The 13771-nt window shown below is 61.8% G+C and overlaps 2 protein-coding genes across 2 annotated transcripts in view; both read left to right on the top strand.

The window, feature by feature from the left end:
- Positions 1-13680, top strand: part of LOC119100276 (laminin subunit gamma-1-like) — a 54318-nt gene extending 40638 nt beyond the window's left edge. The window contains exons 7-14 of the mRNA XM_037223383.1: positions 5598-5830; positions 8229-8608; positions 9002-9203; positions 10427-10594; positions 10957-11217; positions 11669-11806; positions 12613-12882; positions 13202-13680. Coding sequence (XP_037079278.1) covers positions 5598-5830; positions 8229-8608; positions 9002-9203; positions 10427-10594; positions 10957-11217; positions 11669-11806; positions 12613-12882; positions 13202-13315 — 1766 coding nt within the window. The 3' untranslated portion in view covers positions 13316-13680. The remainder of the gene's footprint in view (positions 1-5597; positions 5831-8228; positions 8609-9001; positions 9204-10426; positions 10595-10956; positions 11218-11668; positions 11807-12612; positions 12883-13201) is intronic.
- Positions 13652-13771, top strand: part of LOC119100275 (laminin subunit gamma-1-like) — a 2927-nt gene continuing 2807 nt past the window's right edge. Inside the window, exon 1 of the mRNA XM_037223382.1 lies at positions 13652-13660. Within this exon, the coding sequence (XP_037079277.1) occupies positions 13652-13660 (9 nt within the window). The remainder of the gene's footprint in view (positions 13661-13771) is intronic.

Raw genomic sequence — 13771 nt, 5'->3', positions numbered from 1 at the left:
AAAGAACAAAAACCATGGGCGCTCTCTGCAAAATATGGCCTTCTGCCAATCCCTGGATTTTCCCCATCTCTGCACTAGGCCGTCAGCATCTCACGTGTCCGCGCCGACATCCGACCGCCAGTGCCATAGGGCCAGCGCCAGCTGATCTGAGCGCAGGGCCACCGCCCATGCCCCTCCCCCTCCCCCTGCCGCACCTGGCCAGGCCGACGGGCCGTCGAGCCGGCGGCACCACCGTGAGCCGTTGCCGAGGAGGCCGTCAGCTGCGCAGACGTACGGGGCGCGACCGATCACCTCGTATGGGCCGGCGCGCTGCTTATCTGGCGCCGCCGGTGACCGGCCGAACAGCCGCGGATCCGTTTCGACACAGTCGCCCCGGCAAACGCGGTGCTCTGTTTGGCCATAGCTAGCTGGCGTCGGTGAAAACGGAGTCGCCGATCGGCACGCCTTGATGGGTTTCTGAGGAAATCGAGATCCAATTGAAACTCGCACCATAATGTAGGGGGGGGGGGGATATAATAGAATGGGAATAAGCTCACATGCTGTATGAGCTGGTACAGTCCTCTAGTAAACTAATTTAGCACAAGGCTGCCCCCGTATGGCGAGCTAAAGTCACTTTAAATAAGCTTTTCAACCTGCAGCCGAGAACCGCCGGGCGACTGGCCAGCCATGCTGCTGACTCTGTGACTGGCCAACCATGCTGCTGACTCTGCGCCCGTGCCTAAGCCACTCTCTGTACCCATTTCAAGACAAGGCAGTTCGCAGACAGCTCGCTTTCGCCGGCGGTGATGACAAACGACGTGCGCTGCCTCCAGCGGCCGTGACAAATGCCCTGATCCAGCCACCGCGCCCGGGCGCTCAACGGCCGGATAGCCGGGGTCTGTTGACCCGCGGGCCCTGTTTGTTCGGCAGCACAGCGCTGGTGTGTGCTCGCGCGCGGTTCGCGGGGCTGCAGCGGCCACCGGCGCGGCACGGCTGAACCCGCCGCGTCATGCCGTTCGCACTCCATTGAGCAATCCGTCGGGCTGTTGCCCCACCTGTCTTCGATAGTGGGCGGGCGCGGGTGACGCTGGCCGCTGGTTACAAGCTGACCAGTCCGGTCGGTCGGCTCCGGTCTGCGGGGCGCCGCCGTCGCCCGTGCGCGCCTGAGCTCGTCCGCCGGCGGAGAGGGGTCAGCCGGACCGCGTGGCCCTGCCGCAAGGCGACGGGCGGGCGGCGGCCGGCCGGCGCTGTCGTGCGTCGGTCGCGGCGCACTGTAGACCCGCCGGCCCGCCCTGGGAAAGGACTCCCGTGTGGACTCCCGCTGGACTGCCTGATGCCGGTTGTCCGGCCCGTCCGCCTCGGGCGCAGCGGCGGTCTGTTTTGCTGGGAGAGCGGGCTTCCAGCCGAGCCCTGTCGGCTGACTGATGAACCCTCAGCGGCCTGTCAGCCGGGCCGGCCGGGTCAATAAGGCACAGCCCACCCACTGAGAGCTCCCGACTGTTGACCGGCGCTGGACACGCGCCCCGCAGGCTCCGTCGGCTCAGGAGGGGCGTGGCGCCCAGACGAGAGGCTGCAGCCGCCGCCCAAGTGTCCGGGTGGGCGCGGCGCGCCCGGAGAGACTGGCCGACGGCGCCTTCTGGCTGCCGTCGGCCAGATTCGAGGTCGCGTCGGGGCTTCAGACATGGTCGTCTTATCTGGTCTGCGTTCGTCTGAACCCCGCTGAGCGTAGGAAACGCGGAAGAGCTCTAGTGTCCCTCCTCCAGTCGAGTGCCGATAAAAAGACACTTACTGTTCATAACTGCTGTGAGACAGCCGTTTCGTTAACTCAAGGTATGAATAAGTCTAGCGCAAGCCAAGTCTGTCATACAATAGGCTTGCACCTTGCTGGCATACTGCCACCTCAGATGCATAAAAACCATTTGGTAAGGTTATTTACTAGTGAAGCTCGTGCCTGTCTGTCATCGCCCACTAGCACTACTTCATTACGCGCTTCTCCTTATTTTGAACCGTTGCTTTCTGGTAAGATTGCTATCTGATAACTTATGCATAATCGGTATGTTTCCTTCGCATGTAATGAACAAAATTGTCAGCCGGCATATTGAGTTGTGTATCACCCAGTATGGAGTGATGTGGTGAATGAGACTCAATCTTCAGTACAACTTGGGAAATATCTATAGCAGAGTGCCTGCGTCGCTGGGTGCTTTGCCGTCCATGCCAGATGTCCTTATGCCCGTCATCACAATGGCCGCGTACTCCACGTTCCATGTGGTTCCGTGTTCCGGCCCCCGCACCCTCCGTTACAGTCCGCCCTGCTTCGTGACCCCACGCTGGGACGCGCCGTGTCATACCGGTGTGGGGAGAGGCGGGGCGGGGCGGGGCGGAGTTGTTCTTGAGAGAGTTCTTGAGAGTGTTCTTGCCTTGCCAATGGGCCGGCACTCTCGCTGTGCCCGGGTGTCGGCCCGCCGTGCTTTGGCCGTGCCCGGGTGTCAGCCCGCCGTGCTCTCGCTGTGCCCGGGTGTCGGCTCGCCGTGCTCTCGCTGTGCCCGGGTGTCAGCCCGCCGTGCTCTCGCTGTGCCCGGGTGTTAGCCCGCCGTGCTTTGGCTGTGCCCGGGTGTCGGCCCGCCCTGCTTTGGCCGTGCCCGGGTGTCAGCCCGCCGTGCTCTCGCTGTGCCCGGGTGTCGGCCCGCCGTGCTCTCGCTGTGCTCGGGTGTCGGCCCGCCGTGCTTTGACTGTGCCCGGGTGTCAGCCCGTCGTGCTCAGGTCGGCTGGCGCTCCGGCGGGGCACTGTTCGGCGGCGGAGTGCCGCGGCGTGCCGGTAGGGGTCACGGGGCGCCTACAGGGACAGCTCTCCGAGGGCGTGGTCTGTGGCTCCAGAAAACGGAACCAAGCCACAGTTTGATCACACGCAGTCAGTCACTCAATTTTAAATTATGCCGAGCGAGGTACTGGCTGGTGACGTAAGGGGCGTTAGCATGAATGTATATTTATGTGTGTACACCTAAGTGAAGGTACAATTTCCAGCGCACCGCCCTCGGTACATTCGATCGCGGTTTCCGTGCTGTGGAAAGGAAACTCATGACATTGAAGCTGCGGTGCGAACTAAGCTGTCGATGTGTGTAGCGAAATGGTGTACAAGGTGTACAACGAAACCTCGACAAATGCCCACAATTCTCGTACCTAATTCAACCGTGAATTGTTTGCACACCTCCGAGGCAAACGCACCAGCTGGTTGGCCGGGGCGTTTGGTTCGCTCTATGCTTGAGTGCACGTTGTGCAGATTGAGCCCTGAGAACAAAAAGGTTGGCTTAAGCCGCCTCAGATGTGATTGCTTGGCATGGCATTGTCCATCGACACAGGAATGCCAGCCTCGTTACGCTGGTATTGTACCCAGCCGAAACGTTTTGCTGTGGCGTGCTTTGTATTCCGGCGATGGCTTTAAAATGTTGAAAGTTGTTCTGCGATGTCTAACACGTCTATGGCCTTAGATCAGCCCTCGGTCGCGCTACGCCGGACGAAGAGTGGTCTCCTCTGGATGACGTGTAGGTGCTGGCCATGCGTGCCATGCCTAATGCCCACCTATGAGCTGTTCGGTCGCCACTTGCGCGCCGCAGTCATTCGGGTTACCATATCCCGTCACTACACCGTGCTCGGAGAATACCATCACCTCGAGCGGTCACGGCGCCAGCGATCATTAATTGCCCGTCACCAGGCGTTTGTTTAGCCCGCATAACGCGGACCACCCTTCCACATGTGCTTCCGCGCTCTCAGTACCTCCCGCTACGGTTATCTGCGGTTATGCGCGGCCACTGGTGAGATCGCCAGAGTTGGCCTGTTCCTCCGCCGTTCATACAGCCTGCTAGCCCCGCCCCTCAGCCGGTGGAGTCCAGCACGGGAATCTGACATTCGGTAATTGCCCCAGCAGCGTGATTTATGAATTTACAATTGACAGTGCGTTCATCAAGGCCGTTCGCCCGGGCGGCTGGGTAATTCGTTTGAACTTTCGAATGCACTGCCGGCCGCCGCTAACGGGACTGTCGGGTGTCGCATAACACGGCCGTCTGGGAGCGATGCCGGGCGTGCCGGGGCTACCGTCACGTGCGCCGTTACGCCGGGCCTGTCGTCACTCACTGGACGCCAGCGGAGGCCAGGTCAGAGGCGCCGCCTCTCCGGCGTCCCGCTGTGTTCAACAGTGGTCAGCTTTGTTCCTCCTTCCTCTTTGCTTATGTTTCCTCCCCATTCCCTATTTTTCTCCCACCCCGTTTATCTCCTCTTGTTGAGTGGCTCAGCGGAATGGATGCTAGTGTCATTGAACGTCTTAACGCAACTCCTGGAGGGCTGGCATGCAATTTGTGCAATGCTGCCCTTGCTGGAGACAACACCACGAGTGTTTCGTCGTCCCATTTGCTAACAAATTATCGTGACATGTCTCGAAGCTCAAATGAAACGGCGCGTGTTGTTGGGAGTAATAACAAGCCATGCGGGAATAACGGCGCGGGAACACGTCGGCCCATATTTCTTGCTGGGACAGGTGGGCGGACGTGTTTGGAGCCTGTGATGGACCACGGCCACGTCTCGTGTCCCCGTTTCTGTGACGTCCAGCGCACACACGCCCCGTATCGGGGAAATAAAAGAGAGATAACGAAGGGATAGAATTACTGGAAACATTCCTTTCTTGTTGTGGTATGGCTGCTCTAGCCTATGAGCATCCCGACTGATCCCAGCTATCTCAGAGTGTATCTGTACGCCCGAGATGAGCGTGTGGTTAGATTGTGGGAAAGGCAGATGGAAAGGCCTGATCGCGTCGTGGATCAATCAAAAATTTGATCTGGGATTGGCCGGACTCCCAGAATCCTGAGACGCCACGCCTGGAACCGTCGCGCGTGATCGGACGTCGGCTTCCTAGCGAGTCCGCGGCGGGGCTGTGGCCACCTCCTCCCGCGCTCGGCCGCTGCCGCGCTCGCCAGTGGCCTCGCGCGGCGCCGGGCGGCGCTGATGGCCCTCGAGCTCGTCAGCCCGGTGCGTGGGAGCGGCACACCTCGTCAGCGCGACTGATGAGCGGGCCCGGCGCCGCTCGGCCGACCGAGCCGGCCACAGATGGAGACGGAGCGGCCGCGCTCGGTAAACACGGCGCCGCCGCCGCCGCCGCGGACGCCTCTCTCGCTAGGCATCGACAGTGTCCCACCTGCGCCGACCCGCGGCGGCAGGCCTCTCGTCTGACGTGACGTCACACCTGGGGCGGCGACGGCGCGGTGCTGACCCGCGGCTCCGCTTCTGTGCCGCGTGACCATCTCTGACCTCTCCCTGCGGAGATAGCGGCGGCGAGCGGCCGACCGCCGTTGAACGTGGGATGCAGATATTTAACTAGTTGTCTGTACATACAGCCTGTGTTGACGTGATGGCTCCTGGGTGGTGTCCAAACCCATCAGGTGTCGAGATGAGGGGGCGCGCGTGGCGCCGTCTCGTCGACATGAGTGCTGACGGCGGCGTGGCCAACGGCTCACCCACGTCCGGCGGTCGGCAGGTGGGACCGAGATGACCGTCTCCATGGAGCCTGTGACGGCCCCACGTCGGCCTCTGCCGCCCGCGCCGCTGGGCTGACCGCGTCCCCTGTCCGCCAGACTGCCCGCCCTGCTACACGCTGGTGCAGGAGGCCGTAGACGCGCACCGCGTCAAGCTGCAGCAGCTGTCGGCGCTCATCTCGAACGTCACGGATAACCCGGCGCTGCCCGACGACCGCGAGTTCGAGCAGCGTCTTCAGGAGGTGGTCACCGTCACCGAGCAGCTGTTCAAGTCGGCGGAGCAGGCCACCAGCGGCGAGCGCTCCCCGCTCGAGCTGCTCGACGAGATGCAGGTGAGTGGCTGGAGCGGGTCACGCGGTGCGCCGGGAGACGTCCGGCAGGTGGGAGATCTCCGACGGGTGCTATGGAGTCGGGGCTGTTGTATATCATGCACGAGCGCGCGTCTCCGTGAGCCTCTGGGAAGAGCGGCAAGACATGAACGCTGCGAGATGTTTGTGAAAACCGCTGCCCGGCCTGACTGCGTGCAGGCTTTCGTGCAGATTAGCGGTTATCTAACCAATTTGCGGTTTCAATTTCGCCCTATTAGAGATAATTGCTACGTGCCTGCCAGCCGAGACTCACAGCTAATTAACGCTGTCCACGCCATTGCTTATCTCAGCACTGATTGACGAATTACCATTGGAAATAACGAATTTGAATTCCAAAATCACCCTGCATAATTGCCGAGCGCCATTAACATTACCGGAGCTGTCCGAGAATGGGGTACTGGCGTGCCGGCCGGTCGTGCGGTCGGTGCTGGGCCGGGCCGGAACCGGGCCATAGCGGGGCCGGGCCGGAGTCGGAGCCGAGGCCGGGCCAGAGCCGAGGCCGGGCCAGAGCCGAGGCCGGGCCAGAGCCGGGGCCAGGCCAGAGCCGGGGCCGGGCCGGAGCCGAGGCCGGGCCGGAGCCGGAGCCGAGGCCGGGTCAGAGCCGGAGCCGAGGCCGGAACCAGAGCCGAGGCCGGGCCAGAGCCGGGCTAGAGGAGGGCCGGAGCCCGGCTAGACCTAGGCCAGAGCCGGGCCAGACCCGGGCCAGGGGCAGGGTCGGACCGGAGCCGGGCCGGAACCGAGCCATCCTGGGCCAGAGACGGACTGGAGGCGGGTGGGAGCCGGGCGCGAGCCGGCCAGAGCCGGGCCAGGTCAGGCCGGGCCGGGCCGGGCCGGGCCTGTACCGCGTGCGGCCGGTATCGGGGCCTCACTGCCGGTCCATTGTCCGCTGGCACGTCCGTTTGCCGCGCCTCGCCCGCGGCCCGAGCGTCGACGGGCGGCACCGTCCGTCTGATCGGCAGGCACGTACCGAGCCAGCTTTCCACTTTCCTGCCAGATTTATGCCCGGCCCACTGCGCGTCTGTCTCTCATGTTCGGTTTGTGGACTCTCAGTTGCTGCGTTTGTTCGCGAACGGTGCGTGATTTTCTGGCCGAAGGGGAGGAACGTCGCCAGTATTTGACCCCAGGGACAAGCCGATCTTGTCGCCAGGGTAAGCCAGTGTTAACGTGAACGGGGTAAGCTGTTGCTCAGAGAGGGGAAGGGAAAACCGTCATGTTGGGATCATGTCGAACCGCGTGACGTCGTATTTGATGACGCCAGGGGGTGAGGAGACAAACAAATGTTTCAGGGGAAGGGGTGAAAATCCTATTCTCAGTGTTGCCCCCCCCCCCCCCCTGTCTGATGGTGCACTTCTCGATGTGCCAAGCACATCGCTGTGTACCTTCACTAACTTGCCGTCATGTGTAATGTTGTCTTAGAGAAAGTAGCTCCCCATTTAAAGCCGTTTTCCGCTGCGTATTAGCCCGTAGGAAAAACAATTCATGCTGACCACGACCTTCTTTGTCCAGTGACCTTGTGCGGGCATGCTTCTGATACAGTGGCCTTGTGCGGGCATGCTTCCGATACAGTGACCTTGTGCGGGCATGCTTCTGACACAGTGACCCCCACTGGTAATGCCCATTCGCCACGCGTAGCCTTTTCTATTGTATTTGCTGGCGCAAAACTGTTTTGCTCTACCTTTCTCGCTGACTCTGACTCTGGGTTGTTTCTCGTACAGAATGTACAGAGTGTTAGTTCTCCTGACTGACACTTAAGCTGGTTCCTCTTACAAAGTCGCCCTTTTCCCGACTGACACTTTGGCTGGTTCCTCTGACAGAGCCGCCCTTCTCCTGACTGACACTTCGGCTGGTTCCTCTGACAGAGCCGCCCTTCTCCTGACTGACACTTTGGCTGGTCCCTCTGACAGAGCCGCCCTTCTCCTGACTGACTCCGACTTGTCCCTCTGACAGAGGCGCCCTTCTCCGGTTCTTCTGACCTAGACTGGTCTTTTTCCGTCTCAGATGGTATAAAGCTGTTGTCCGCCCCTGCTGGCCGAGGACCACCCTTCTCATTCCCTGCTGACCTAGACACTCCTTCTTTCCGCTTCCGACTGATTTAGTGCCGCTATCTGCTTTGTCCGATGCATTAAGGCCGTCTTTTGCTGCCGTTCATGACCTCGAGCTGTCCCTCCCCATCTCCGCGGACCTGGAGCCGCCGTTCTCCGGCCCCTGCGTCAGCTGACCTGCCGTTCTTCGGCCCCTGCGTCAGCTGACCTGCCGTCCTCCGGCCCCTGCGTCAGCTGACCTGCCGTATTCCGGCCCTGCGTCAGCTGGCCCGCCTTTCTACAGCCCCTGCGTCAGCTGACCCGTCGCTGCTCCACCGCAGGAGCGCCTCGATGAGGTGAAGCAGCTGGCCGGCAAGATCGCGACGCACATGGAGGAGACGCGCGTGCTGTCGGTGCAAGGCGAGCGCAACACCTCCGAGGCGCAGCAGCTGATGGAGCGGCTGGAGCAGGTGGTGCGCGAGACTCAGCTCTTCCTCGAGCGCGACGGCGCCGACGCGTTGCGGCGCGCCGTCGAGCAGTCCAAGCAGTTCGGCATCCAGAGCGGGCGCATGTCGGAGATAGCGCGCGAGGCGCGCGGCTTGGCTGACCAGCATGAGCTGAGCGCCGACCAGGTGGCGGACGTGGCCGACGCGGCCGTCACCAACGCCACGGCGGCGTACGACCTCGCCTATCGTGTCATCGAGCAGCAGCGTAACTTCAGGTGGGGGCGGCGAGAGTGGGTGGGAGTGGGGGGCGAAGGGGTGCTGTTAACGTGCGGGCCTGAGGAAACGAATGCAGCGCGCGACTGAGAGGCTGGAGGAGGTGCTTGCCGTGGGTGACTGGCGGACGGGGTTGTTGTGGTGTAAAGGTACGACGTGCTGAATTATTCGTCCGTCTAGTCCGCCAGAGCTGTCTCTGTTAGTTGTCTGATGTCGCTATGTCATGGAGAGACAACGAGTTTGTGAATAAGTTGTTGCTGTGAGATTCATCGCAAAATCTTGCTTTCTGGATCGTTGACTTCATGACAGCCATGCTCATGGCACAAAGTGCGGTAACTCGAGCTGCGGCACCCAAATAAGCCCGATCACACCAACTTTCGCCTGGCCGCCGGCAGCAATGAGATCCAGCTGCTGCACAACAGCCTGGACAGCACAGAACAGCTGATAGGGCAGACGCGCGGCCAGGCCGAGGAGGCGCAGCGTGACGCCACCGACGCCTACGACGCCGCGCTCAACGTGTACGCCGAAGCCAAGTCCGGCTTCGCTGACGTCGATGTCGACAGCCTCAAGAAGCGCGCCGACGAGTTGAAGACCGAGGTAGGCACTCTGCGGGCCGCGGCAGCGGCGCTGTGGTGCTGCGCGGTGAGGGTGGGGGAACGGTCGTGTCTGTGACGATCTCCGGCTGAGATCCCGAAGGGCGCAAGGATGGGTCTTGTGATAACCCCCAACGAGGGGCTCGGCGGCTAGCGAGGGAGGTGGCTTTTTTGTGATGGCCTCAAGGTACGTGTTCACAAAACGATTGCGAGACATAAGCTGGGGGGGGGGGGGGGGGCCTGTAACAATGTCCAGATAAGCGCCAGTGAACGCCGGAGACCAGTCTGATGACGGCCTGTAGCTAAGCATGCGGCAGGGGCGCAGCAGTTTGACATGTCGAGGTAAATCTTGGGGAGGACTTTGGTCAGTCGCGTGACAATCTCAGAGATCACACAGGTAGCCTCAGACCTTCCGTGACACCTCCGTCAGGTATCACTTCAAAGAAACTCAAGGTAAGCCTTCACTGAGAGCGGGATTCGGCCCAAGTCACCGACGCAGCCCGCTGCAGCCGCCTTGCAATAGCGTGTGTCTGTACAAACATCCCACGCGCGTGCCCCACGCTCGGCGGAGTTGATTATGCGAAATGGCGCTATCAAGCAACCGCTGTCAAATTTGCATTGTCCATCTCTGGCCGTTTGCGCTGGCGCCGCTGCACGGCGTCTGGCCGAGCGGCCGCGGCGGTGCATCCCAATGGACTGGCGGGGGTGCACTGCCATTGGCAAACTGAACACGATCCTTGTCACTACGCGAAAGCCGCGCCGAGACGGAGCGGTGCTGTCGCTGTGGTGGGCGTCACATCAGCGGGAGCGGGTCAGGGTCTGCAACGTGACGGCGGGGGTGCGTCAGGCGTGCGCCAGATACGGGCGTTATCGAGTGCGATTACACGAGCGTCAGTCAGCATCGGGTCTATACCTGGAGTCGCCCCCCTCCCCCCCCCCTGTCGCCAGAAAGTGTTGGAGTCCAGGTCTTTGTTTTCGAGCTTAACCTGAGCCGTTGGTGTAGCTCGGGTGGTTGCCAGTTTACGGTGCAGTTTCAGCCAGGCTCCTGGTCGTACTGAGGCCTCCCTCGCACGAAGAACGAGTGTGCAATGACTGCGCGCACCACACCGGGCTGACATTTTACTCCTAGCTGTTGCACATATTCTGCAGTTTCCATAGCTCCCCCCCCCCCCCCGCCCACCTGTGCCAGCCCCTTAACCTGTCTGACAGTAACCACCTATCGGGCAGGTGCAACGCCTGAAGGCCGACCTGGAGGTGCTGACGTCGGAGCACGAGCCGCTGCTGGACGAGCTGGAGCAGAACGCCGACACAGTGGCCGAGCTGCTGGACCGTGGCCTAGCCCAGCAGCAGGCGGCCGACGAGCTCATGGCCGACGTGGACGCCGCGCGCGACAAGGTAACCAGAGGGGACCGGTGCGCCGCGCCGTGACGGGACCGTGCTGACGACGGCGGGGGAGAGGGCGGCCGGTCACGGGCTAACACGAAGCGTGACAGCAGGACGGTCCGGAACATGGGGGTGGCGCGGCGATTTGTGTTCGTCGGGGTGCCAGGGGCGACGTAACAAGGAGGAGTGGCCTGTTCGCCGATGGCGGTGGCGCTCGTCGCGAGCAGTGGCGATCCGAATACGAGAGCGTCCGTGGTGGCGCCGGCCTCTTGGGCGTCGTGTAGCCATGCAGATGCACTCCGCTGAGCCACAGTGAGCACCGCCATCGTGACCCGGTACCGGGCGAACGTGTGACGACTGCCGCTGGCCGACAGGCGGAGAAGGCAGTGGTGGCCGGCGAGAAGACGCTGGAGGAGGCGCGCAAGACCTTGGAGACGCTGCAGGGCTTCGACCGCCAGGTGCAAGAGTCGCGCGAGCTGGCCAGCGAGGCGCTGCGCGAGGTGGACCAGATCGCAGAGCAGATCGCCGAGGCCGAGCGCAAGACGGCGGATGCGCGCGAAGCACTGCAGGGCGCCGAATCCAACGCCGAGTTCGCGCGCGACATGGCCGCCGAAGCTGAAGCCATGGCTCAGCAGGTGAGTTTACTGGGCCGCTTCGCAGGGCGCCACGGGACCAGTCCATGGCTGGAGCAGCAGTGGCCGGGTGTTGCTATTGCCAGAGCTCGACGGGCCGGCCGCCGCCCAGACTGGCGTAATGGTGTGGAGCATTTTACATTCGGACTAAGTGCCGCACGTGACGTCACATTTCGAGTGGAACTTTCGGCAACCGCAAAGCTGTTTCACCTGTGGACAGTTTGGCGAGAAGCTGTGACTTATGACATTGACAGCACGACACAGCGGTAGTGTTTGGCCCGTGCACAGCGGACAGTGGCATTCCAAATTGGTTGTAAGCCGCGCTAAGCGCTGGGTTAGATTCTTGCAGCGCCTGTCCTGACATCGGTGGCGCGGGGAATGACCCGACCGCAGGCAGCCAGCGGCATTCACGGCCGCCGTGCTGACACGCGGACGTCGCTGCCGCCTCTTGCAGGCGCAGCAGGAGGCCACCGAGATCCAGACGGAGTCGGCCAAGACCAGGGAGGAGGCGGACGGCCTGCGGGAGGCCGCCGTCGGCATGGTCGTCCAGGTGTCGGACACCACCGCCAGCGTGGAGGCCTACGAGCAGCAGGTGGGTCATCGTGCGGGCTGGCTGTCGCCGCGAGCTGCGCGACCGTCCCGAGCAGCAGCGGGCTGACTGCGACAAGTCACGCTGGATGTGAAATATTGCTGACTGGGTGCAGACGATCTGGATGTTCGTGGGTTTTGGTTGGAGCTTCTCCTACCCGGTGTGTACAGTCTCGGAGCTGTAAAGAATCGAGTAATGTTATGACATTCTTCGTCAACCTAGAGTTAAAGACCCACTCATCAGTTATTAGCGAGTCCTCACCGCACTAGGCGGAATGTGGCGTGCTGAGGAAGGGCTGACGACAGGGGCGGCTGCCAGACCAATCCGACGTTGGAGACATCGCCCAAGTGCTTGTTCGATGGGGCATTCGGGAATACGGGACTGGGGATGATACAGGGTAAAAGCATGGATGCGTCTGAGCTGCCACAGAGGGACGCTGCCAGCTAAACGTTTAGAGTTGAAAGGCTGCGTTAGCCTATACCGGTATCTGGTTGTTGTGGTTGGTGTTCATCTCACGGGACAGTAAGCGGCAGCTCCAGGGACTTCGGAACGGTGTCTGAACGGTTTCGACAGTAAAACTGATGTTTCTTTACGCTTGTTCTGGTAATATGTACGCGGCGTATTCCAGTGGTCAGGCAAGGACCAAATGCGCCCGCGTTTCGACTCTGGCAACCAGCTCGTAACGTTCAGTTCTTTATCAAGACGATAGATGGTGTTAGACCACGACAGTTGCTGACATCACTCAGCTTGGCTGGGTCAGCTTGTTGATTCCTCTGTGTGCCCCCTCTAACCCTGTCGCTTCTCCTCAGCTGAGTTCAGACAGCAAGCTCGCGCTGGAGGCCCGCCAGAAGGCCAACCAGGCCAAGTCGAGCGCGGAGGCGGCCTCGGCGAAGGTGGACGCGGCGCTGGCTGTGGTGCGGGAGGTACAACAGGCGCTGAGGGCCGCCGGCGACATCGACTCGGCGGCGCTGGACCAGCTGGAGAGCCGACTTCAGGAGGCGGAGCGCGAGCTTGACGAGGCGCAGCTGCAGCAGCGGCTGGATGCGTTGCGCACCAACCGCACCCAGCAGGACCGCATGGTCAGTGGGAGGGGACAGCGAGACAGCATGGTCAATGGACGGGGTCAGCGAGACAGCGCGTTCAGCGGGGTGGGCTCAGCAGGCCCACGTTGCCAGTGGGGCGGCATGAAAAGGTCCCAGTTGTAGCTCTCGATTTGAGTACTCCTAGGAGCCTTCACGCTCCTGTTGTTTTGTCCGAGAGCGTTCGGCTTTATGTGAGCTGCGTTACCAAACAGGCATCTCGGTATTCCTAGCTGCGAAAATCTGTTCCGCAAAAAGGCAGACCGGTCGAACCCACCGCTAGGCCTGGCAACCTCTCACACCTCACTCCGCCTCGCAGCTGCGCGACTACGAGGAGCAGCTGGCGCTGCTGCGGGACGAGGTGGCCAACATCGAGGAGATCGCCGACGCGCTGCCCACCGCGTGCTACGCCCGGGTCAAGCTGGAGCCCTGACGTGGCGGCGCGCGTCGCTTCACACAATCACCCCACTGCCTCAGTGCCAAAAGACAGCGCGCGCGGCGGTCGGTCGAGCTTGCTTGCGCGGCGCGGACGGGGGCGCGGTGGGACCGCCTGCCGCGGGCGCTTCTCTCACGGGGAGGCCCGCGCATGCGCCTGGGCGCCCGGCCGCGCACTGCCACTGGTGCTATTTGAAGTATTACCCCGTTTTTTACTCGATGAGCTGCGTCGTGACTCGTGTTGTACTGAGAGAGGCGGGGTCGTGTTCGTGTCGGCCTTCGTGGTAAACGATATGCATGCCCGTCAAAATATCGCCGGTGTTTGATGGAATACATGCCAACTGTCAGTGGGCTGGAGAGTTGTGGGGCTTGTCATGTGTCATCATAGTTTGATGTAGTCGTGAGTCTCCACGAGGAGGAAACTTTGTTCTCGGTAGATCGATGCACCACGTTT

This window comes from Pollicipes pollicipes, unplaced genomic scaffold (assembly GCF_011947565.3).
Source record: "Pollicipes pollicipes isolate AB1234 unplaced genomic scaffold, Ppol_2.1 Scaffold_4881;HRSCAF=5763_pilon_pilon_pilon, whole genome shotgun sequence".
Taxonomy (NCBI): domain Eukaryota; kingdom Metazoa; phylum Arthropoda; class Thecostraca; order Pollicipedomorpha; family Pollicipedidae; genus Pollicipes; species Pollicipes pollicipes.
Note: the sequence above shows the minus strand (reverse complement) of the source record. Positions and strands in the feature narration are given on the sequence as shown.